Source organism: Triticum aestivum, chromosome 4B, assembly GCF_018294505.1.
Source record: "Triticum aestivum cultivar Chinese Spring chromosome 4B, IWGSC CS RefSeq v2.1, whole genome shotgun sequence".
Classification (NCBI taxonomy): Eukaryota; Viridiplantae; Streptophyta; class Magnoliopsida; order Poales; family Poaceae; genus Triticum; species Triticum aestivum.
This window is the reverse complement of record NC_057804.1, coordinates 618290145-618317222: the sequence shown is the minus strand read 5'-3', so window position 1 is coordinate 618317222 and position 27078 is coordinate 618290145. Positions and strand designations below refer to the sequence as shown.

The following is a 27078-nucleotide window of genomic DNA, read 5'->3' as shown; positions in this document are numbered from 1 at the left end:
TCGTACGTCCAGCAGCACTTCCCTGTTCAGGGTCCAAAGTTCCCCCAACCCTGAAGAACCAAGTCCTTGAACGGTCTGGCCAGTGCAATGTCTCTGGTTCAACCCCTTTAGCAATCAGGTCCTGCTCAGCCTTGTCCCACAACGTCCGGGCTTTGAGGTAGCCACCTGACCCTGTGCGAATGTGATGCTCCTTCTTTGCGGCATTTATCTTGTTAATTCCTGACATCTTCTTACTCTTCTCCAATGTCTTGTTGGCCACAAATGCGGGCCAGTGATCTCTTATCTTCTCAAATCAGCCAGTGAATTCTGAAGTCTTGTCTTGGTCGACATACGTTGCTTTCAACTCATTCTTCCACCTCCTGAATAGATCTTCCATCTTCTTGAGAGCATGAGACTTGATCAATGGCTCTATAACTGGCTTCTCCAGATCCTCCTCTTCCGGTAGGGTGAAATTTACCTTCAGCGCTTTCCAAAGATCATCTTTCTGTCTATCTTCAACAAAAGAAACTTGAAGCTCTTCCTTCTTAGGATGATTCCATAGCTCGATGTTGATCGGGATCATGTCCCTAACAACAACCCCACACTAAGAAGAAAATGCTTCCTTGGTCCAGAGGGGTTTAATCGGTTGGCCATCGCACGCGATTTCTGTGATCGTGAACCTTTCATCCGGGCGCAACTTTTTCTTCGGGCCTCGTTTCTTTACTGAAGTTTTGCTTGATCCGGAGGGCTATAAAATAAGAAAGAAGGGTTAATATATGTACATACCAAAACAATTAATGCGTCAATTAGCTAGTCAGCATAGGCTTAATTAATAGACTTTGCAACAGCTGATCCCGACTCCATTCGGTCACCGGAGCCGTCATCACGGTCGCCAGAGCCACCATCACGATCATGACTTTCCTCCTCCAATGTTTGATCACCGTAGCCTGCTTCCTCTCCTTCCAGACCATCTTCGATGTCGTTGAGAAACGACATGACATCACGTCCGTCGCGGATTATGTCCCCCAATATCTCTTCTTGTTTGAAGTCTCTTTGTTGATCCATAGTTTCTGCAAATATTACAACATGGCAATTAATATACAAACATGAGAGATAGATATATTAATAGTGGCAAAGATGGACCCCTCAGTGATCCTCGACCCCTCAACGACCCTCGACCCCTCAGCGACCCGACACCCTCTACCCTAGTTTCCGTCACCCTAGTTCCCGACACCCTTGTTCCTGATAAAAAATAAGAAGAGGAAGAAGAAGAGTAAATAGAGGAGGAGAAGAAGAAAAAATAGAAGAAAAAAAGAAGAAGAAAAATAGAAATTGTTTTCTACTTTTTCTTCTTTTCCTTTATTCCATCTTTTTCTCTCCTCTTCTTCCTCTCCTCTTCTTCTCATTCTTCTTCTCCTCATGTTGAAGTTATCGAGGGGGGGGGGTATATCGACAATGACGACATATACATAGAAAAAATGTTATCGGGGAGGGGGTATATCGACAACGACGACATATACATAGAAAAAATGTTATCGGGGAGGGGGTATATCGACCCCCCCCCCTCATGTCGAAGTTATCAGGGAGGGGGTATATCGACCCCCCCCCCTCATGTCGAAATTATCAGGGAGGGGGTATATATTATCGACAATATTACATCATCATATATCATCGAACAAAATTACATCATCATCATATATATATACATCTAAAAAAGTTTTCATATATCATCACATATATATCATCTAGTACAAAAAATTGACCAAGCTAGTTTTCATATATCATCATCATTATCATCATCATCTAATATAGAAAAAATTGACTCCTCGGCGACCCTCGACCCTTGACGGCCCTCGATGACCCTCGACCCCTCGACGACCCTCGACCGCTCGATGACCCTCAACTCTCGACGACCCTCGACCCTCGACAACCCTAGACACTCGACCCCTCGACGACCCTCGACACTAGACCCCTCGATGACCCTCGACCCTTGACTCTCGACGACCCTCGACCCTCGACCCTCAACCCTCAACACTCGACCCCTCGATGACCCTCGATCCTCGACGACCCTTGACACTCGACCCCTCGACAACCCTCGACCCTCGACGACCCTCGACCCTTGACGACCCTCTAGAGGAGAAGAAGAAGAAAAAAATAGAAGAAAAAGAAGAAGAGAAAGGAGGAGAAAAAGAAGAAATAGAGGAGAAGAAGAAAAATAGAAAATTCCTATTATTATTTTCCTTTTTCCTCTCCTTGTTTTTCTTCCTTCTTCCTCTTTTCCATACATATAAAAAGTACATACATGCATACAAAAAATACATCTAAAAACTACATATATATCTAAAAAATACATACATACATATATGAACATCTAAAAATACATACATACATATTAAAATACATACATATATGAACATCTAAAAAAGCATATATAAAAAAACACAACGCGACGGCGACGGTGGGGGCAGGGGCACGGTGCTCATAGAGGGAGGCGTCGGGGCAGGGGGCGCACGGCTGCAGGCAGGGGCGCGTCGAGGCGGACAGGGCCACGTCGGGGCAGAGGGCGTCGGTGACGAGGACGGCGGGCGGCGTCGGGGCGAGCAGGGGCGCGTCGGGGCAGAGGGCCTCGGCGGTGGCGAGGGTGCGGCCGAGGGCGCGCCGATGATGAGGACGGAGGGCTCGAGGTCAGTGACGAGGACGGCGCACGGCGAGGGCGAGGGCACGGGCGAGGGCGTCGGCGACGGCGAGGGCACGGTCCGGCAGCCTGGCAGCTCGTGGTGTTCGGCGCGGCGTCGGGAGGCAACTGCGAGATGAACTGAAAATTTTCACAAGTCCTTCTTATATACCAAACCCTTTGGTACCGGTTCGTGGCACCAACCAGTACCAATGCCCTTCTTTGGTACCGGTTGGTGCCAGCAACCGGTACCAAAGGCCTCTTTTCAGCAGCCCAAAGGGCGGGAAGTAGGGGGCTTTGGTCCCGGTTGGTGGCACCAACCGGGACTAAAGGGGGGCATTGGTATCGATTGGTGCCACCAACCGGGACCATAGCCCCCCTTTCGTCCTGGTTGGTGCCACCAACCGGGACCCCGGGTGGTGCCACCAACCGGGACCAAAGGCCCCGCGCTGCCCGTGGCCAAAACTTTAGTCCCACCTCGCTAGTTGAGAGGGGCGCGCAGTGGTTTATAAGCCCCACTACCGCACCCTTCTCAAGCTCCTCTCCATTGCAGGCTTACGGGCCTAATTGTCACTGCTATACCTGATGGGCCTACTGGGCCTTCTGCGGGCCTGAATCCTGGCCCATGGTAGGGTTTCTAGTCGTATTCACGCCATGGTGGCCCAGTAGGTGGCATTTTTTTTCTTAGTTTTTTTCTTTGTTTTTTGCATTATTTATTTTCTTTTGTTTTTGCTTTATTTTTTAGTTCTTTTTGCTTTTAGGTAATAAAAATTATAAACTTTCTGTTAGTGCCATTTGTTTTCCAATTTGAATAGTTTAAATTTGAAATTTGTGTGAATCGCTAGTTTTTGAATAACTTTACTGTGAAAATAATTTTTGAGTGATTCTTTTTCCTGCTATTTAATATTACTGTGTTTTATCATTATATTGAAAAATAAATTTTATTATTTTAGTTTCTAACACAAAAATTCTTTATGATAATTCTTTTTGCTATTAAAGTTTCTAACAAAAAAAATCTTTGTGAAAATTCTTTTTGCTTTTAATGTTTTGAACAGAAAATACTTTGATAATTTTGGTTGCATAAATTTTATATAATTTTAGTTTCAATAATACTAGAGGTTTATAAAAGTTTTTTGAGTTGATTCCTTTTGCTATTGGAGTTTTATAAAAGCTTTTTAGTTGATTCTTTTTGCTATTGAAGGATATTATAGTTTTGTTTTAGTTGATCATAATAGAATATTTTAATTGATTATTTTAGTCCATTATTTTTGCTATTAGTTCATTCTTTTTGCTATTAGTTCATTATTTCAGCTAAATGACCCTGAAATTGAACCACTACAAATGAACTCTGAAAAGGTTGAAAGTTGGCATGTATCATCATTTCACCCACATAGCATGTGCTAAAAAGTTGAGAGGATTATGGCAAAAACTGGATGCACTTCATGTCCAAAATGGACAATCTCTTTCGAAGTATCAGGGTTTCGAATGGAAACTCATCTATTACAAAGGGATTCCATTTTTTGAACTTATTTGAACTCCAGACTTTTTGTGTGTTCAGAATGCACCATTCAAAGCCACATCATCAATTTTCAACCCTCTCTAACTTCATTTGGTATTTTTCATGCCTGTACTGATTTTTTTGAGCTAAATGACCCTTAAATTGAAAAGCACTACAAATGAACTCTGAAAAGGTTGAAAGTTGGCATGGTATCATCATTTCACCCACATAGCATGTGCTAAAAAGTTGAGAGGGTTACGACAAAAACTGGATGCACTTCATGTACAAAACAGACAATCTCTTTAGAAGTATCAGGGTTTGGGACGAAAACGCATCTGTTACAAAGGGATTTCATTTGTTCAAATGTAACTGCAGTGATATTTTAGATCAAAGGCATCATCATAATAGTTGTTGATAGAAAGTCTTCACTTTTTCTTCGCTTGTGTCCTTTGCTTATTGCACCGTAACCATGGATAATCTTCATCGTTTAATAGAGTGCTTGGGCCAGCCTTGACTTTGAAGGGAGGAATACATGAAACTTTTCATAATCTTTAGACACGTCTGTCTTGCCCTCCAATCCCATGATGTCTCTTTTTCCTGAAAGAACTATGTGGCGCTTTGGCTCATCGTATGATGTACCTGCTTCATTATCTTTTCTTTTTCTCGGTTTGGTAGACATGTCCTTCACATAGAAAACATGCGTCACATCATTGGCTAGGATGAATGGCTCGTCTGTGTACCCCAGATTGTTCAGATCCACTGTTGTCATTTCATACTGTGGGTCTACCTGTACCCCGCCTCCTGACAGATTGACCCATTTGCACTTAAACAAAGGGGCATTAGTATCATATCGATAGTCAAGTTCCCATATGTGCACTATGTAACCATAATATGTGTCCTTTACCCTCTTGGTTGCTGCATCAAAGCAGACACCACTGTTTTGGTTGGTGCTCTTTTGATCTTGGGCGATCATGTAAAATGTATTCCCATTTATCTCGTACCCTTTGTAAGTCATTGCAATCGAAGATGGTTCCCTCGCCAACGAGTACAGGTCATCAGAAACAGTGTTGTCACACCTGAGACGTGTTTGGAACCAACTGGTGAAACTCCTGATGTGTTCACATGTAATCCAGTCGTCACACTGGTCCGGGTGTTTGGAGCGCAGAATGTTCTTGAGTTCATCGACATATGGGATCACCAAGGTAGAATTCTGTAGAACCGTGTAGTGTGCTTGAGACCAAGAATGCCCGTCCCTACATATTATTGAGTCCCCTCCTAGCATGCCTTTTCCACCCAGTCTCCCCTCATACCGCGATTGAGGGAGACCTATCTTCTTAAGGTCAGGAATGAAGTCAACACAAAAACCAATGACATCCTCTGTTTGATGGCCCATGGAGATGCTTCCTTCTGGCCTAGCGCGGTTACGGACATATTTCTTTAGGACTCCCATGCACCTCTCAAAGGGGAACGTATTGTGTAGAAATACAGGTCCGAGAATGACAATATCGTCGACTAGATGAACTAGGATGTGCGTCATGATATTGAAGAAGGATGGTGGGAACACCAGCTCGAAACTGACAAGACATTGCGCCACATCACTCCTTAACCTTGGTAGGATTTCTAGATCGATCACCTTCTAAGAGATTGCATTGAGGAATGAACATAGCTTCACAATGGCTAATCGAACGTTTTCCGGTAGAAGCCCCCTCAATGCAACCGGAAGCAGTTGCGTCATAATCACGTGGCAGTCATGAGACTTAAGGTTCTGGAAATTTTTCTCTTCCATATTTATTATTCCCTTTATATTCGACGAGTAGCCTGACAGGACCTTCATACTGAGCAGGAATTGAAAGAAGATTTTCTTCTCTTCTTTGGTAAGAGCGTAGCTGGCAGGACCTTCATACTGCTTTGGAGGCATGCCGTCTTTTCGTGCAAACTTTGCAGGTCCTCCCGTGCCTCCGGTGTATCTTTTGTCTTCCCGTACATGCCCAAGAAGCCTAGCAGGTTCATGCAAAGGTTCTTTGTCACGTGCATCACGTCGATTGAAGAGCGGACCTCTAGGTCTTTCCAGTAGGGTAGGTCCCAAAATATAGGTTTCTTCTTCCACATGGGTGCGTGACCCTCAGTGTCACTCGAAATAGATAGTCCGTTGGGACCCTTTCTGAAGATTACGTTTAAATCATTGACCATAGCAAGTACGTGATCACCGGTATGCATGGCGGGATTCTTCCGATGATCTGCCTCGCCTTTGAAGTGCTTGCCTTTCTTTCGACATTGATGGTTGGTCGAAAGGAATTGAAGATGCCCCAGGTACATATTCTTCCTGCATTTGTCCAGGTATATACTTTCGGTGTCATCTAAACAGTGCGTGCATGCATGGTATCCCTTGTTTGTCTGTCCTAAAAGGTTACTGGGAGCAGGCAAATCATTGATGGTGACAAACAGCAACGCACGCAGGTCAAATTCTTCCTATTTGTGCTCATCCCATGCACGTACACCGTTTCCAATCCACAGTTGTAAAAGTTCATCAACTAATGGCCTTGGGTACACATCATTGTCATTGTCGGGTTGATTAGGGCCCTGGATGAGAACTGGCATCATAATGAACTTCCGCTTCATGCACATCCAAGGAGGAAGGTTATAGATACATAGAGTCATGGGCCAGGGGCTGTGATTGTTGCTCTGCTCCCCAAAAGGATTAATGACATCCGCGTTTAAACCAAACCATACGTTCCTTGCGTCACCTGCAAACTCCTCCCAGTACTTTCTCTCGATTTTTCTCCACTGCGACCCGTCAGCGGGTGCTCTCAACTTCCTGTCTTTCTTACGGTCCTCTCTGTGCCATTGCATCAACTTAGCATGCTCTTTGTTTCTGAACAGGCGTTTCAACCGTCGTATTATAGGAGCATACCACATCACCTTGGTAGGAACCCTCTTCCAGGGGCGCTCGCCATAAACATCACCAGGGTCATCTCGTCTGATCTTATACCGCAATGCACTGTCTACCGGGCATGCGTTCAAATCCTCGTACGCACCATGGTACAGGATGCAGTCATTAGGGCATCCATGTATCTTCTGCACCTCCAATCCTAGAGGGCATACAACCTTCTTTGCTGCATACGAGTGTAGGGCAATTTGTTATCCTTTGGAAGCTTCTTCTTCAATATTTTCAGTAGCTTCTCAAATCCTTTGTCAGGCACACCATTCTCTGCCTTCCACTGCAGCAATTCCAGTACAGTACCGAGCTTTGTGTTGCCATCTTCGCAATTGGGGTACAAACCTTTTTTGTGATCCTCTAACATGTGATCGAACTTGAGCTTCTCCTTTTGACTTTCGCATTGTCTCCTTGCATCAACAATGACCCGGCGGAGATCATCATCGGGCACATCGTCTGGTTCCTCTTGATCTTCAACAGCTTCCCCTGTTGCAGCATCACCGTATTCAGGGCGCACATAGTTGTCATCGCCCTCTTCTTCTTCGTTGTCTTCCATCATAACCCCTATTTCTCCGTGCTTGGTCCAAACATTATAGTGTGGCATGAAACCCTTATAAAGCAGGTGGGCGTGAATGATTTTCGAGTCAGAGTAAGACTTTGTATTCCCACATATAGGGCATGGACAACACATAAAACCATTCTGCTTGTTCGCCTCAGCCACATCGAGAAAATTATGCACACCCTTAATGTACTCGGGGGTGTGTTTGTCACCGTACATCCATTGCTGGTTCATCTGCGTGCATTATATATAATTAATTGTGTCAAAAACCATTACAGAACATCATGAATAGATAATTAAGTGACCAAATTAATAGAAGTTCATCATCACATTAAAACCAAAGTACATACATAGTTCTCACTGAACAACATATAGCTCTCCAGAGCATCTAATTAATTAAACTATACATTAAAACTATGTAAAACATTTCAATGCAAAAACAAATGCGATCATAATCGCAACCAAGGTAACAATTGACCCAACGACATAATGATACCAAGCCTCGGTATGAATGGCATATCTTCTAATCTTTCTAATCTTCAAGCGCATTGCATCCATCTTGATCTTGTGATCATCGAGGACATCCGCAACATCCAACTCCAATATCATCTTCTCCTCCTCAAATTTTTTTTTATTTTTTCCTTCAAGAAATTGTTTTCTTCTTCAAATAAATTTAACCTCTCAACAATAGGGTCGGTTGGAATTTCCGGTTCACATACCTCCTAAATAAATAAAATCTATGTCATGTTGGTCGGCATAATTGTCATAAATAATAAATGAACCAAATAGTTATAAAGATAATATATACCACATCCGAATCATAGACAGGACGAGGGCCAACGGGGGCGGATACCAAAGCTATCGCACTATATAATAAAAAGCAATAATAAAAGTAAGAAAATTATACAAGTATCTATCTAAACATACAAGTAAGATTTGTTTTCCTTTCAGAAAAAAGATAAGAACAAGAGGCTCATGACGGTGGTGCCGACGACGAGATCGGCGCGGGCGATCGACGGCAGTGAAGATGGGGACGGGACGTGACGGACCGCTAAACCTAGACAAATATTGAGGAAAATGGAGTTTGGAGGTCGAGATTGGAGAGGATAAAGCTTAAGTAGTGTGGCTCGGGCATTCCATCGAGCACCTCGTGTGCATAGGAGGTGAGCTAGAGCACCACAGAGCCCTCCCCTCGCCGGCCAGAAAAAACAGAGCAGTGTGCTCTGCTCGCCGGCGAAGGGGTATATATAGGCACATCATTGGTCCCGGTTCATGGCTTGAACCGGTTCTAAAGACCACCCTTTGGTCCCGGTTCAAGCCACCAACAAGGACCAATGGTGGTGGGACAGGAGCGAGGCCCATTGGTCCCGCTTCGTCCCACCAACCGGGACCAAAGGGGCTAGACGAACCGGGACCAATGCCCCCATGAGGCCCGGCAGGCCCCGTGGCCTCACGAATCGGGACCAATGCCCCCATGGGTCCCGGTTCGTGACTGAACCGAGACTAATGGGCTTATCTGGCCCAAACGAAAGCCCTGTTTTCTACTAGTGGAAGTTAGTTAGGAGCGGTGTTTTCATGCTGAAATCTATGTACCTGGATCTAATTGATTCTGGCCCAATACCGAGACCGATTCATATTTGAAAAATAAAAGTTCCTTTAAGAATTAAGATCTTCATGTGGTTCGTTCACAAGGAAGTGATTCTTACCAAAGATAATCTACTAAAGCGAAGATGGGTAGGCAGTTCACGTTGTAGTTTTTGTGACCAAGATGAAACAATACAACACCTCTTTATCGATTGCCCTCTCGCTAAGCTTTTTCACGCAGAATTCATATAGCCTTTAACATTAACCCTCTAGTCAGCATTGACATGTTATTTGGGACGTAGCTAACTGGAGTGGAACCAGTTAATGCGGGTGTATACGGATAGGAATATGCGCACTACTTTGGGCCATATGGAACTATAGAAAATGATGTGATTTTTAACAGACAAAATCTTATAAACTTTTTGCAGGTTATCTACAGAGCTATAGCATGGATCCGTACGTGGTCGTTACTCACTCATACGAACTCTAGAGAGCTATTGGTTACTGGGTGCAACTGGTGGGAGAGACGGTAGCACGTGCTATCTACAACCGGTTTGGATGGCGGTCTAATAATATGATAGGTGTTTAGTCATCTTGTCCTTTTTTCTGCCGGTTGTGGCTTTTTTATCTTCACTTTTTTTTGTGCTCCTTTTGTGAGTTGTACTGAACTGCGAACTTTGTTTTGATTGGCACTTGTTAATAAGATGGCCGCATGCATCATTGTGATACAGAGGTCGGGAGTAATCCTTCTTTTCAAAAAAACTCTTGGGGTTCTCACAGTTTTAGATTTTTCTTCTTGAGCACTTGTTGCCATGGCGGAGCTGAGCCTTCTGGATCACCATCGGTGCTTCCACGAACTTCTCCTTCAGGATGTGCTTCATGGATGTCCGGGGGTGCTCCATGCAGCCCCTGAAACCCCAATTGAATTGGATGTTCATGGAGTCGGTATGGTCTAATCGGCAAAACTTTGCTACCAGGTATTTCATTTGGCGTGATTTTGGTGATTTTTTGGAGCGGACAACAAGATGCAAGTCTAATTTAGAATCACACATGCTCAGTTTCTTCCACGCTTCTCTACATATGTAGTACTGCAGTACCGTGTTTCTCTCCTTGCATAGAGTGCAGGTAGCCAGGTACTGCTTGTAAAAAATCATTGTTACATATCTATGCAATTTGTTTATTTTCGCCAAGACAATCATAAGTTTTTGAGCATATTCTTCATAGAGCCATGCCCATAGTTTTAATGGCGGATGTTACAAGATACATATATAAGTTTTTGCAAAAGCCAAGTGTGAGGCAGGCGGGGGACTCTGATTTTTTAGTTGAGGTCCTCCCCCGATCTCATCTCCCGTGACCTCTCTTCCCCGAGGCGGAGGCGGCGTGCCACCCCCTGGGAGTCCCCGTCCACACCACCCTCAGGCCTCCCCCTCCATCGCCTCCCACTACCAAAGCCGTCGCTGAGGACGCGCAGGGCGAAGCCCCTGTGGTGAGGCGGTGGCGGCGGCGCAGTCCTTGGCCGGCGGTAACGCGTGGGTGCAGTGGCGTCCATCTCCCTCCTCCTCCAACGGCAGTGCGCAACGGGTTGGCGGTGGCCAGGAGATCTCCGGCGGCCATTGGCGGATGAGATTTTGGCTACGATGAGATCTGATCTGGGCCTGAGGGGTTTAGAACGAGATCCACTGTGGATGTGCCTCGTCTCAACAACGACAAGAGGAGATCCTCCCTGGGTAATCTTTGCGGCACGAGGACGTCAGGGTCTCTTGACCTGGGCATGGTGGTGGTGGCTGCCTTCTCCACTGAAGGCGGTTGGCCAGGCTAGTAGTGACGATCTTGGATCCCACTATTAGCACCGGCGGCGAGTTGGGGAGACATAGTCGCCGGTGAAAACCGAGCCGACTCCGGTCATGGCGGGCGATGGCGGCGTCTACGTCGTTACCTTGATGAAGGCATTGCCAATCAACTGTCGTCAACCTGCTCGTGCCGCTCCAGGAGAAATCCTAAGATCACCGGATCGGACGATGGCAGCGCTGCGGTGTCGTGTTCCCTATTGGGGCGTCGTTTGTGGAGCGGCGCCGGATGGAAGAGGCGTGAGGTGGTGTGGCGTGCCTTCTCTCGCGTCGATGACGGCGGGTCTCGGCGACATGGAGTAGCGGGGTCTCGTCGGTGGGCGTGTGATGATGGACGAGCGCGGGATGGTGGCGTTGTCTGGTGTCGTGGTGGCGTCGATGGCAGCTAGACCGGGCAAGGTAGATGCAGCAGTACAGCACTGAAGATGGATTGGTGGCAGGTGGCTGCGGCGGCCTCATACCCGGCAGGCGTCCTGGTTGAGGAGTGCGTCGGACTAGTGGGTGCCCCACACCCGGCAGGAGCCCTGGTTGGGACCTCAGGTCTTAGATGTTAGGTTTGGTTGCGAGGTCTGTTTGGTATTAGGCCCAGACTATGAGCATCCCTTCATCAACTGGATTGGGGTAGCGACAGATGTTGCCTAAACGGTGGCTTTAGTCTTATTGTTGTATGACTTTGTAGGGTCTTGTGTGAATAATTAATAAAGTAGCTGCATGCATCATCCAGATGCAGAGGCCGGGGGTCCTCCTCCTTTTCTAAAAAAAAAAGAGAAAGAAAATGTGACATAATGTTTATCTGCTCAAATTATGTTCGGTCATGCATGAATCTGTGTTGATAATTAACCTATGATGTCTGCTTTTAGTTACCAATTGAACATATTGGGTTACACTAGCAAAAATGTTTGTGCGTTGTAATGGGAGAAAATTTAACTTCCCTAGCATAGACTAAAATATAAACAATTATTTAATTTATGATCCACGACAATTATTCCCAAGATAAAAAAGAATTATGCTTTCAATCATACCATCTTTGCAAAATAATCACAGTTCAGTTTGCGGCTTCATACTTTCATTCTCTCCTCCATACCACAATCAAATGAAAAGAAAGAAAAAAATGTTTCGGAATAGGCCCATCTTGGCCGACGTAGGAGAGAAATAGAAATGTATTATTTTTCGCTGCTCCAAAATTGAATCGAAGAAAGAAAAAAGTGTGAAGCAGCCTAGCTCGGCCCACGCGTCGGAGAAACATAAAAGGTGTGTGGTACATTGGTAGATAGATGACGACCGAAACTATAATTGGAGGGAAGAATCGTTCCTTCCTTTAATATAAATAGAATAATTAGTATATATAAAAATGGGATTAGGGCAACAAAGTGACACCAATTTTACATCGGGGCAAAATTTCAATGACCTCATCGAGGCAATGACAGAGTCTGCAACATCTGGTTCATGACCATTGATTGCACGGATCATGTTGCATGCAGCTAACGACAACAATCGAACCATCAACAAAATCTAGGAGGTTGACCGCATCTCGATGAATATTCTTGTGAGTAATTGGAAATTTTCTAACAGAGCAAGATGATTATTTTTTGAATGGACGAACATTTTTCTAACTTGTGATCATTTTTTTCAACAGGCACATATTTTTGGAATGGGTGAACTTTTTTGAAATTCATGAATACTTTTTGTTTGACGAACATTATTTTTTAATGCATGAAGATTTTGAATCAGCGAACATTTCTGCAATTGGTGAACTTTTTTTGAAATTCACGATCATTTTTTATTCTTGTGAACATTGTTTTAAAAATTAATGAACATGTTTTCAAATCATAGAATTTTTGTTAAATTCATAAACATTTTACTACTTCTGAAACATTTTTCATAATTCACATTTTTTTAATTTGGAACTTTTCTGAAATCCCAAATTATTTAAAGAAGAAAATAGAAAATAAGAAATAAGAAAACAGTGCCGTCCCTCCCCGCTCATGGGCCAGCCTAATAGGACGCACGATTTCTAAATCATTTTTCAACATTCCCATTTTCTTTTGAAATTTGAAACTTTCTGAAATCCCAAATTATTTTAAATAAGGAAAATAGAAAAAGAAAAAACGAAATAAGAAAAGGGGAGTCCCTCCCCACTAATGGGCCGGCCCAATTGGGCGCGCGGGAGAGTAGTATATATGGGGTAATATTCCTTTGTCTTATCAAAAAAATATTGTGTCTGGGTGGACTGGTTGTTGCATTGCGGCTGGACATAATTGGGCAAGGGTTCAAATCTGTTTGAGAGCATGTTTTTATTTTTTTAATGTAAAACAACGACGGACAAAAAACAAAAAACGTACGAAAAACATCGATGGACCAAAAATAATGGAGAAACAATCCGTCCTTTAATATTAGGTATAGTAATATTCCTTTGTCTTTTCAAGAAATATTGTGTCTGGGTGGACTGGTTGTTGCATTGCGGCTGGACATAATTGGGCAGGGGTTCAAGTCGGTTTGAGAGCAATTTATTTATTTATTTTTATATAAAACAGCGACAGACAAAAAACAAAAAATGTACGAAAAACATCAATGGACCAAAAATAATGGAGAAACAATCAGTCCTTTAATATTAGGTATAGATATAGATTTGCTCCTTTCAAGCAAGCAAGAAATGTAAAAGAGATTAGACTAAAAATTCCTGCTTCATCTTGCTATTATATATCTTTGAAAATACTATTATGCGTGTTGTTTTTTCCATGAACAGTTATAATTTCTGATTGCTCGTTTGGTAACACAATAGCTTGCCTTAATTCATTGCTTGGCACCCTCACACTAGATTACATGCAGGCACGTGCGCTGTGGAAACTGTGCGGGTAGTTGGGCACCATGTCCATGGTCATTACCTGGCTCGTAGTGCACCAACGCTGCTGATCGTTGTTGTTGATGACCTCCAGCATAGCCATGTTCATGTTACAGGAGGAGAAGGTTGATTTCTGCAAGAGAGACCGGACATGTGGAGACTAATTGTTGAGTGCAGGTTGATTGGGACTCATGGGACTTCCAGCATAGATGGAATGAGACGTTCATGTCCATGCCTTTCCAAATGGCGACATAAATACACCACAATGTGCTTATCTTAAATAGTCACTACTAGAAAAAGGCCTGTTAGTGGCGCATCTGTTTTCGTCATTAATGGCGACTATAGGTGCGCCACTAGCATCACGCTGTTAGTAATTGTTAGTAATGGTGTACTATATGTGCGCCATTACTATCTGTGTGATAGTAATGGCGCACATATAGTGCGCATTACTATGCCTAGAGGTGCGCCATTACTATCTGACTTAGTAATGGCGCACCACATGGAAGTGCGTCATTACTAACAATTTTTTTTAAAAAAAATTCAATTTTTTTTGTTTTTTTTAATCTCGGGTCAATATGCTTAATCTCAAGTCAAATCATACTCCGTGATCAAACTTTCCGAAAGGTCACCCATTCTCACACTACTCCAGCCCAAGCACGCTTAACTTGCTTAACTTCAGAGTTCTATCCAACCCCAGCACCAGCTCACAGGGACTTGTTGATATATCTAGCATATCAATCATATTAAACCTTGTTGATGTTTAGGACTTTGTTCATGTTCATGAGTGTGATGAAATTTTGAAAAAACATTTCAAACTTCCGTTCATATTACGTATCATATTTTGAAAAAAAAATCCCAAAAAAATTTCAAACTAATTTTTTTTCTGTTACTAGTGGCGCACCTAGCAAATGGTGCGCCACTACTAAGTTTGAAATTTTTTGAATTTTTTTGCCTCTCCAGATCTTGAAAGCACGTAACTTTTTTTCTGTTAGGTTTTTGAGGATGTTAAAAATGTTTAATGGGGTTCCCCTGTTAAATTCGGATGTAACTTTTCGAGTAGATGATTTTTCATATAAAAAACTTTTTAATCCGAGTTCGTATGCAAAAGTTATGTCCATTTTACAAATTCCAGAGAGATTTTACAAATAAAGTGGAAATTCATATTTGTAAATTTTCCCAACAACTAGACCACATATCACATGGGAAACTTATTTTCTTTTATTTTTTTGACATTTCCATCATTTTCTTTTATTTTTTTAAAACTAAAAAGGCGGTCCGCTGGGGGTGCATTCAGTGGAATTTTTGGTCAAAGTTAGTAATGACGCACCACACCCACTGTGCGCCATTACTAACTTTGAAAAAAAAATTGTTAGTAGTGGCGCACCGAGGGTGTGGTGCGCCATTACTAGTTTTGAAAAAAAAAAAGAAATTATTAGTAGTGGCGCACTGAGGGTGTGGTGCGCCATTACTAGTTAAAACTAGTAATGGCACACTAGCTCCTGGTGCGCCATTACTAGTTTTGAAAAAAATAAAAAAAATGTTAGTAGTGGCACACCGTGTATGTGGTGCGCCATTAGTATTTGGAGTTTGATGGCATACCTATATATGGTGCGCCACTGCTATATAGCAGTGGCGGCCCACACATGTGGTGCGCCATTAATGTTCATTTCATCTATAGCCGTTTTCCTAGTAGTGATTTGTGCAACACGTTGTTATTTTAAGAGTCTTCTCTTTCATACTACTAGCAAAAGAGACCGTGGGTTGCAACGGGAGAGAAAACATAACACACACGGTTAACCCAACAACCATCACTCAAGACCACAATCGGTCCATCTCCTTTATTTTTGCGAGGCATCATATTTGTGTTGCCGCTTATCCTCCTTCTCGACCTCGTCGGCGATGGCCTTGGTGTTCACATAAAACAAAAAAAACATGTTTGAATATGGTTAATCCTAAGGCGTCTTTATCTTCCTCTCTCCTCCCTCTCCCTCTCTCTCTCGCTCGCTCTCTCTCACTCTCGTGATGAGAAATCTGTTGTTTTCCCCTGCGACATTTTTCACAGGTATACATGTGTAGTTATCGATGTTTTATTGTTATAGTGGGATTTTATTTGCAATCCGGATCGCCGCCGATATGAAAGGAAAACGGATCTTATGCTATAAATTATAAGTTTGCTCCCAAAATAATATTTAAAAAATATTTAACAAGTAAAATTAACATCATATTTAGATTCCACATATTTTTCTAATAAAATTTCATATATAATATGTTAAAATCGAAGTTACGGTTTAAAAGATACGGATAATTTAGAAAATCATTTTTTTGACTTAAATATATTCGAAAATAATATTTAAAAATACTTAACAGGTAAAAATAATCTCATATTCATATTCTACATATTTTTCTAATCAAATTTCATATATAACATGTTTAAATCGGAGTTACGGTTGAAAAGATATGGATGATTTAAAAAAAGCATTGTTTGACTTAAATATGATGCGCGGATGAATTACCTAAAACATCAGGGGGGTTGAAAATGTAAAATAACGGTTCGGGTGTGACTTAAATCTGTACTGCGGGTTGATTTCAAAAAAACACAGGGACTTTTCTGTAAAATATGAAAAAACGATTCGTTTTAACTTAAAACAGGACTACGGGTTGAATTCTTTGAAATACAGGGCTTTTCTGAAAAATGTCATGCCGGACGAAAGAAACTCAATTTGCTTTATTATTAGGTAAAGATGTTGCGCTTTTCTTCACCTATTCTATTGATCCCTCTACCGGACTTGGGGAATCTGCATCCTTTAGCTACACATCACCTTTGTGAAACTAACCATCTACACCCTATGTTGGACATAGAGGGTCTGTCTAGGGCACATCTAGTTATGTCAAATTTAACCTCATGTCCACTATGTTTCTGGTCTTTTTTTTCTCAGTTTTTTTCCTTGCTACTGCGTTATTTGTGGGAGCTTAGATATGGCATCCTTAGAAAACATCTGGATGTGAATTAGCCAAACTGTTGGACATATGCCCTAGAGACAACCATGTATGATGATATTTCCCATGTGTTTATGAATAAAGATAGTACTTAGACATTATCAATGATGTCTATCAGCAAGTACGTGACTTATTTATGGGACTACGCATTGTATGATGATTGTCCTAAAAAGTCCCTAGTTGAAAGAGTTGTCTGGACGCACAGCCGAATAGACTAGCATGTGACACAGTGGATGGATTCGTATCACTACCCATAGAGCATTGGATGCTAGCCGGATAATATGGACTCGGAAGAATCTAGTCGGATTCAATGTAGTCAGATCCGAGTCGAGATAAGGTCCAAGTCGGACAGACCAAACTATAAGAAGCGATGATAGGTCGTCTATGAGTCTCTAGTACAACATATGTTCTATGTCCTAAGACCTGAGCTGGCGAATGTACCCGGGATGGTGACAGACCTGCTTTGGACCGACCAAATGCTACTCCGTGACTTGGTAGTTATAAAGGTATGATTCGAGGTGGACTTGGATCGTGACTGAGTAGACTTGTGGGCTTTAGGGTCTGTGCGGGGCCCAAGTGTTGAGCCCGCGACGGATGCCTATATATAATGGAGGTGCGGCACACTCGTTTGGTTGATCGCTTCGCCGCCGTCACTAGGGCTTTGCATGTGTTGAAACTAGCCACCTCCACTCACCGCCTACTATGTGATCGGACCTAGCAGTCCGCCGCACGGAGTTCCTCCTGCATGCTCGGATACCATTACAGACGGTGCACTTGTGCCGCTCCGGCGAACCTGTTCGCAGGATCCGATCAGCTACGTGGGAGATAGACGAGGAAGAGATGACTCCAGAGATGCGCTGCCCCAACTCTTCTTCCGCTGCACGGCACTGCGCGTCTAGTGGTAACGATCAGTGATCCATCTCTATTCGCATGTTCTGTGGGTAGGAAAATTTTAATTTGCAGTTGACGCACCCTACCATAGGTCCCAACACCCTATTAATGTCAATGAAAGTTGTAGGTTAATTATTGGTTTTACTATGAACTAAAGAAGAGGTGGTTTCGATAATTATTCAAGAGAAAGAATTATCAGTCTAGACAGCTAGATATTAGCATGCCACATATTTAGACATGTAAACTATTAATTAACTAATCACACAACAAATGGCATATGCATATGGGTATCATACGTTTATTCAATATATACGGAACAATATGTTTTAGCAAGTGAGAACAAGACACAAAAAGTAACTAACATCGTTACAGATGCATATGGCACACAAAATTGATGACAATGGCAAACATATGGAAAATGTATTTAGATGTTTATTGATGAAATTGAGATTGTATATCACATGGATATTATGTTGCATTTGTTCTATTTATCTCTTGAAGACAGAAGAACACAACCACTAAAAACAGTCTATTAATAAAAAACTGAAAAAGGAGACACATTTTTTAATTAACCATCCAATAAAAATGTGGATCTCCTTTTCATGTTATACAGACAAAGCTAATATATATATATATATATATATATATATATATATATATATATATATATATATAATGGAATAACAAAATCAATTTTTCAATTCACAATAGGATGACACAAGAAGAGTCAAGTAATGCCAATTATTTCAATAAAAAAATACAAGGTGCGACGAGTCAGGTAATGAAATTCTAGCCCGCACATCGGGCGGGCCACTGTGTTAGCAAAATAAGATAAGTAGGTGGCATTTCGGTTTCACGTATTTACTTAGGACGGACAATGCGAGTAATTTATGTTTAGTGGGAGAAAGGAAAATAATGGTTGCATGAGGGCAAATAAAATAGTCTTCATCGGAAAAATTTACACACTATCTCACAGTTCAAGGTATTACATTAAGGATCAATAGTGATGTATTCCTTATATTTAATATTGTACTTGGATTGAGGATTGTATAGGACTTGTACACAATTTTTTGCAAGCTAAAACATTGTTCTAACTTTTCACATCATCCATTCTTCCACTTTTTTGGGGGTTCCAGCAGCTACTTGAAATCATATTGTTTTGGAATTGCCAGGAATGGCTTGAAGGTTAGCACAAGCCCAATTACTTCGACTATATTCAAAATCAGAAATATCATTTGATCCCCTGCATAATTAAAGAAATAAATCATACTTAGTTTTGCAATTGCGCATAGACATACTGATTAATTGCACATGTACTGCATGGGGCAAGTTTTTTTAACAAATAGTGGGAGTTGCTAAAATAAAAATCTAACTAATAAATTAATAATATACCTGGAAAGAAAGCAGCATGTTGACGCTTTTGGGCCCATGAGAACCTACAATTAAAATTTCCAAAAAAAATGTTATAGATGATATATATGCATACATTACGTGCATATGAACCTAATACCAAGTAATGATATAAAAGAAGGTGCTGGTAGGCGTATTAGTGACCATATTTTTATAATTTAGCTTTGTGCTTTGTTTATTTTTAGCAGAAATAGCTCTAGGCTTTATCATTCTTAGTTTTAAATGCCCATGTGTTAATATATTTTAGAGTCGACTATTGTGTCCGGTCTTATCAAGGAACTAGTTATTTGAGAAGCTTCTGATTAAGTGGGTTTCACATGCTATACGACTTTTACATGTTACCACATTGATTATGTTCAAAAGATATTTGGACGGTTCACAACGATACTCACAGAACACCTGCTCCTGCTGGAGCAATGGCCTTGAAGAGGGACATTGCAGTCGTAGATATTCCATTTGCGGCACCTCTTTGATTTTGTGGCTGTCGTTGCAGTATACTGAGTTAGCTATCTTCAGTGCCAATTGAGAATACAAATGCCGCACAAGTTGACTTGATACTTACCACAGCACTGTTTTGCAAAATACAGGTGCCCGTTAAGATAGTCGTCTGATCAAAATTTTCAAAGTTTGTAATGTTAGAAACAATATTATTGTTGTATAAAAATGCGAGAAAATAAATTCGTTGTTTGTATTTGTTTTATTAGGGCCAATTATGTATATATGCTGGACCATAATGTAAACCTTATGGAATTTCTCAATCTGTATAATCCCACTGCTCAAAATCAATATTCCCTCCATTCCATAATGTAGTACATATAAATTTTTTGTTAAGTCGAAATTTGCAAACTTTGACCAAGTTTATAGGAAAACTATTTATATCTACAATACCAAATATATAAAATATGAAACTACATCTTATGATGAATTTAATGATATAGGCCTGACTTTTCAAAAAAATCTATATGCATTACATTATGGAACGGAGGGAGTACAACATGTATGGTGTTATGTTTGAAAGAAATAAAGTCATGTTTGAGATGAGATGGGATTGTTGGCGCTTACAGCAAAAGCACCCTTCATAACGGCAGCGCAATAAATAGCTAGTCCGAGTTTGGTCCCTGATAGGTGTGTCATGAATGGGTAAGTAGCAAGAAGTGGTATTGATAGAACCTGTAATGTGCATGTGGAATTGTTAGAATAAAAGGATATGTATAATAAATGTGAGATCCATAGGAAATAGTGGAACTGCTCACAGCTGCAATACGGGATGAAATGATAGACCCAAGATATTTGTGGACATGTCTATACACAAATATTTGATACAAAAGAAGTCCAGCACCTGACATCAAATGTGAAATTAATATTCAACGTTTTGTATAATCATAATACACCACAGGAATTTAACCAGTACAACAATAAGACAAAATGGTCCAAAATGTGTAGCGTCTTAGTAGTATAACTAGTTTACATTAGAAAAAGTCTGCATTTTGGACCCTTAACTTTGCCCCAAGTGCATTTTGGTCCTGCAACTTTTAAACAGTCGAAAACAAATCCGGAGAGTTACAAAATAGTTCACTTATGAAACCTTGTCTGGTTTCCGAGTGGTTCTTGTTACCAAAACAGATCTTATGCATATGGGCCCTACATGCCATATATGGCTCTCTCGCATTCAAGTTCTAAAATAAGAAAATTAAATTGAAAAGAAAATGGGTTTGTGTCTCTATTTCCTACCAACAATTTATCTTCTCTCTTCTCCTCTTTATGTCATCCTTTCACCCTCACCTCACACTATTATCGAACTTGCTTGTCAAGTCTATGTGGCAACCACTTTAGTATAACCCGCTTACGTGGACACCGCATCAGCGAAAACCACAATGAAGTAGTGTAGGTCCAAAAGTGAATTGTTCTGTGAACTTAGGTTTCCCTTTGGACTATTTGAAAGTATTAGGGTCAAAAGTAATCTATTTTTTCTTTTCCATTGATTATAGTATCTAGTTTCAAAGTGATATATACATGGCAGAATGTTCCATACTTATGAACATCCTAGAGGCAATCGTAATATTTTAGTGCACATTTAACAGTAGTTGTAGTTGAACCCAACTGCATAAATTAAATAGTTAATATGTAAGAGATGTTGAATAAGACAAAGTGCACTGGTAGAGTTATAACTTATACCTGAAGCCGCAAGAACTTGGCCGACATCTTTAGATGAAAAGCTTAGTCCGCCATACTTCTTGTCACTAACCGCCCACAAGGAAAATATCTGATACAAAATATATGTGTTACTTATTTATCCATTAGCTTTTATGTTTTAAGGGGAATGTGAATACTAGTTACCTCACTGTATGCCGTATCATGAAGGGTGAAAACACAATATGCAATTATAGAAGACATCAATGGCCAGTTCTTATATAGACTCTTCTTCTCTGAATGCGGAACTTCTCTATGGGGAGAAACTCCTGAATCACAATACATTTCTACTTCCCTTTCTAAGTTTTTATGCATATGAAGTGTCTCCTGGTAGCAAACATTAGGAATATGATATATTTTCAGTCACATATAAATGGTATACCCTCATTAAGAAAATAGATCTGGATAACCATGCAATAATTTATCAGAGACCAATTGCAAATGGATTAGAGGAATTCAACATTGACACATAGATTGCCCTTTTGCTTGTCTTCATTTTATTTTATCATCTTTCTCTAAAAAAATAAAACGAAATGCATGCCTAGTGTGAAAACCTCTCTCTCTCTCTCTCTCTCTCTCTCTCTCTCTCTCTCTCTCTCTCTCTCTCTCTCTCTCTCTCTCTCTCTGTGTGTGTGTGTGTGTGTGTGTGTGTGTGTGTGTGTGTGTGTGTGTGTGTGTGTGTGTGTGTGTGTGTGTGTGTGTTATGGATAATTGTTTTTGTGTCCCTCAAGAAGTCAGACCCCAATTAGACCATCAAACACTTCAACAGTTCTCAGTTTTCAGTATGATCAGAAGTATACAAATGCTGCATTTTCAATTACAGGCGACTGCATGGGATTAAGAAATACATGTGGCCTATCTCTTGTTGGCTCAGATCTGGATAGTAATGTAAGTAGTGATATATTTTAGGCTTAAAATGTGCCAAACCTTATAACTAAGACATTAATGGACCTTCTAAGAGTTGGAAACTATACGTGGATGTCTCCAAGTTGAAAAATAAGAGGAATTATTGTAGATTATACTGGCAAAGTTATTATTAGAACAAGGAAAATCATAGGGCGTAGTATTAGTGGGGACGTGACATACCGGTAACCATATGCAGCTGATTAGAACAGCAAAGGCGATCAATGAAATAAAAAGGCATGGCAGCAAATACGGAAACCTAAAAAAATACCTGTAGTGTTAGTTCCGTGAAGTTGACTCATTATCATTAAATAAATCGTATTTACACAACATGTATACCTTCCAAAAACAGATTTCTCGGAAAATAGGTTCGGATATTGCTTTGCAGGCTGATAGGGAAATGAGAATATAAATGTGTTAGAATAGCATATAAAATATTTATTACTTTTTGGTAATGGGCAATTCTAAACAATTAGGTACCTGCGCTAAGTAGCCTCCAATGGCTGGACCGACAACAAGACCTATGCCCCAACCTGTGCTTACCTATAGCCAATGAATAAAGTCAACTAGAGCAACTGTATATGAACTAAAGTACTGGTAAATAGCCCTGTCAAAAATACTACTCCCTCAGATTCAAAATAACTGTCGCAGTTTTGAACTGAGGTTAGTTCAAAACTGCGATACTTATTATGAATCGGAGGTAGTAGTAAATAGCAATGATGATGCATGTAAAACAGTAGGGTTATATGTTCATTTACAACTGATAATCCTAGAGCATGATGTTCTGGTCGACAAACTTCAACTGAATAAGCCTGCAAAAGTCAACAATTAATCATCATGCATGCCACATAAATATTTTCTATGCGTGATTTTGGTTCTTCTATGACATAATTGATGCTGATTGAGCAAACTTGGATACCTTTATTGGGGCAAGCATGCCATTTAGAGAGCCAAGGAGCATTCTTGTGGCAATCGCCATCCAATACTTTTCACTCAGTCCAAATAGAGTGTTAAAGATGACCCTGAAGGAGAATTACAAGCTTATAAAGCAGCCATGTAAAAGCTGCTGAGCGTATTTATTACAGCAGAAAAGTTTGCTTACACTGAGAACATGGAGAATGCAATGATAGGTTTTCTCCCAATACGATCTGCCACCACACCCCAAAACAGCGAGGCAAAACATCTGCCGATCATGTATGATGCACCTATACGACATGGACATCAGCATACCATTTTTTTTTCCGGAAAGGAGGTTAGCACGTACCCCCGGTCTCTGCATCATTGTGATGCACATAGACATATTTGAAAGAAGAGCCACAGGAAAATGTTGGAACTTTTTACATGTCGTTAATTCAATGAGTTTTAACTTTCTTACCAAGAAGACCGGCATACACACCAATGTCTTCTTCGTTCTTTGCCACATGCATATCTTGTATCTATTGTCAAGAAAGGTCAAACTTAGTTTGCATACATATAAACAAAAAAGAGTGACGATTTATTGGTGTTTGCCCAGACTTTTTTCACCGAGAGCCAAAGAAAACCCATCCTTTGTGTTTTTTCAATGTTTATGATGTTTCCATGGAGTTTTTATGTTCGACAACAGTATTACCGATAAGCCATGCATCAAATAGATAACGCGAGTTGGTGCTAATGAGTAGGTTCCATGTTTCAAAGTGAGACCTATGAGAGTGAATTGGTCATTGCCGCGGTGACTAATAATGATTACAACTATGGTGGCAAGAGTTGGCATGTCCATGCCAAGATATATCTGCATATATGAGATACTATATCGATTGCCATCTGCTAAATTCTGTATGAAGAAATATATTAGAAGCAGTCAAGTTCAGCAAACTGAGGTCACGATTTAGTTAGTCGGGTTATGCGAAGAAGATATGGCGGTATCAATTAAACTGATCAAAGTGAGATGTTTAACATACCATGAAGTACAAGAAGGGGAACAATGCTGATATTGGCAGAGCTGCAATTTTAAAATGAGATATTGTCATTGCCAAAAACATGACCTATGGCTAAAATATATATGTAACAAGCACGTGTTAGCTAGCTATCATCGGCAAATGTTCATATATCGTCTCTTGAAATGAGAGTGGTTAGCTATCTAAAAAACAATCAACAACAAATGCATATATATCGCCAAATTCTATCCCTCCTATCATACCCTGTTTAATGTATTTAGAAAAATAATTTCTAAATCTAGAATGTGAAACAGTTATTTTCTAACGCAAATGGAATTTTAAAAATGTACATATCTTGGTGTCTGCATCGTGAGATATACACAACAAACATATATTAATACTCATGAAACATAAAAAATCCTTCTAAGAGTACTTGGGTAGAGCGACGACTCTATCTAGCTAGTCTAGATGTAGAGTTGTGACGCACCGGAGGCGAGGGTGGTGACCCCGACGTAGAAGAACTCCTTGTAGGGCGTGCCCGTGCTGTTCTCCTTCTTGCGCTCCATGGCGCAGCCGGGGCACCCCTCGTAGTACACCGTCTCCGGCGACGACGACGGCGCCTTCGCCTCGTCATTGTCGTTCCCGTGCCGGTTCCTGGTCGTGTCGCCCATTGCTAGATGGTGCTAAATAACTATAATTAAATAACTGCACTGACAGACAGTAGCTTCAGAGTACATGACACTATGTTGTGGTGTTATATAGGCAGGTAAGCTAAGCCAAGCCGTGCAATGCGTGTGCAGTGCAGTGCGTCTCTGTCGCCGTGGGCAGCAAAAAGTTTGCCGCTTTTCGGTGAGATGAGATTTGTTCTCAGCGCGCTGGCTGTCGGTCTCAGGCTGACAAATGAGGGAAACCATCGATAGATCGATCGAGGCAGGGGTCAAAAAGTGACATCACGAAAATGGAATTCTTGTACTTCCTTCGTTCCAAAATAGATGACCCAATTTTATACTAAAGTTAATAGAAAGTTGGGTCATCTATTTTAAAACGGAGGGAGTAATATGTATAGCATGCAGTCAGTAGTGCAAGAGAGGCGCTGAGAGAGTAAATTTTCAGTTGAGCGATATATGCGTTGCTTGTCACTGTGTTGTCACATATACGTATTTTCGTTTCGACAGTCTTACTGCGTGTGAAGTCTTTTTTACAGGATTGCTAAATGTCAGTCGACTGTTCATAACATTGTATTTGGAGATATGTGCAAAATTTTCCTTTTAACTATTTTCTTCTTTTTTATATGTTATGTTACTTGACTGAGACTTGGTTAAGACCTAGCCACACCTTTTTTTAACTAATAATCATCGGCTTTCAACCAGGTTAGTCTAAACAATCCTTCCTTGAAAGTAACTCCCTATATACCATGTAGGACGGACGAAAAGGGTGACACATACGTGGAGTTGATATATGGACTCATTTAGGTTGCCGATTTTTTTGGCTAATCACATGGACCAGATTTAAGCTAGTTTGGCTGGGCAGGGCTGGTGTGACTACATACGTCAGTGCTGATGCATATAGGGTCAGAAACAGAGGTCAAATCAAATCAGTTTCTTGTTCTAAAAAAATATCAAACCAGTTTCATGTTTGTTTCTCCGGAGGCAGCATGAACATTGCCACACCAACCACTTATCTCGATCAATACACATATACAGATATACTACAACCATAAGCACGTACGTAGGCTCTTTCCCGTCGGCCCTCAAACTGTGAAACACAAGTGTATATCTGTGTATGGCTGGCCGGCCGGCCGGCAAGAGTAGCTAGCTAGCCAGCATGCATGCCAATTAATTAGTTTAGAGTTTAATCGAGCTAAACAACGCTACATACTACCTGATGCTTATTGTTGACGTACAAATGTATTACCTAATCTCTTTCATTAGATCGGTTTTTTGATTGCATTAGTTAAAGCATGCAATTTCAGCGCAAAAAATAGAAAAGGATGGCACGGCTGACGTGCTATTTTATTAATATTTTTGAAACGAAGGCAAAAGATTTGTATCATCGATTAATTAAGAAGAAGAAAATTGCCCAGTCAATTAGCGGAAGACCGGACGAAAACCGATACATACGACCACATGCGGACTACTTGCTACGAAAGGAACTCCATGACCCCATGGTCAACCGGACAAACACACATAACATGCAACAACCACAACCCCTCGCACTTCTACGTCACAAAGAAACCCCCAACGAAATCAAGGTTGAAGACAACGGATACCACCGAATCCACGAAGACGAGCCAATCGATGATGATGGTCGAAGAGACGGAGTATCATCCATTAAGCAGTCGTGGACGCCTTACCAAGGATGCCACTCTTCTTGCCTATGCTCCTGAGAGCCTTCTTCACCTTCTTTATTTTGCCCTAAAAGCCTCCTCCGCTAGGAGGCAAGCAATCTCTTTGCCAGACCCAGAGCTAGTTGCCTCCAAGGAGGCGAGCAAGCCGCAAAGCTTTTTGTTGAAGACCGTCTCGTCAATACGTGCCAACATATCTTCACGGTCAAAGACAGACGACCGGATGGACTTCAGCTCCTCAGAATGAGGTGCCAAAGCATTCACCTCATTAACCTCGGCACCCACAGATGTCACCTTGTCCCTCACAGACACCACCACAAGAACATCATCAGCCACGGGTACCACCGACATGATGGACTCTGGCACCTCGAGTTGCCCACATGGCAGAGGCAAACCCTGTAGTCGCCCCTCAAAATTTGGTGCCAAAGCACCTACCTCATCAACCTCGTCACCCACAGACATCACCTGCCCCATCTCCTTCGGAAGCACCATTGAAAGAGGTGAAGTGTGCC

The 27078-nt window shown here is 41.4% G+C and overlaps 1 protein-coding gene across 1 annotated transcript; it reads right to left on the bottom strand.

Annotated features, from left to right (window-relative positions):
* Nucleotides 1-18719: 18719 nt before the first annotated feature.
* LOC123089423 (protein ZINC INDUCED FACILITATOR-LIKE 1) lies at nt 18720-24957 on the bottom strand. Its single transcript, XM_044511106.1, has 17 exons — nt 24710-24957; nt 24247-24287; nt 23685-23745; nt 23412-23514; nt 23229-23331; nt 23068-23121; nt 22790-22852; nt 22649-22698; nt 22493-22568; nt 21554-21733; nt 21392-21479; nt 20470-20555; nt 20279-20386; nt 19779-19823; nt 19609-19697; nt 19199-19242; nt 18720-19049 (listed from the first exon to the last, which is right to left on the bottom strand). The coding sequence occupies exons 1-17, from the start codon at nt 24891-24893 to the stop codon at nt 18946-18948; spliced, it is 1479 nt and encodes a 492-aa protein (XP_044367041.1). The 5' UTR covers nt 24894-24957; the 3' UTR covers nt 18720-18945.
* Nucleotides 24958-27078: the final 2121 nt, after the last annotated feature.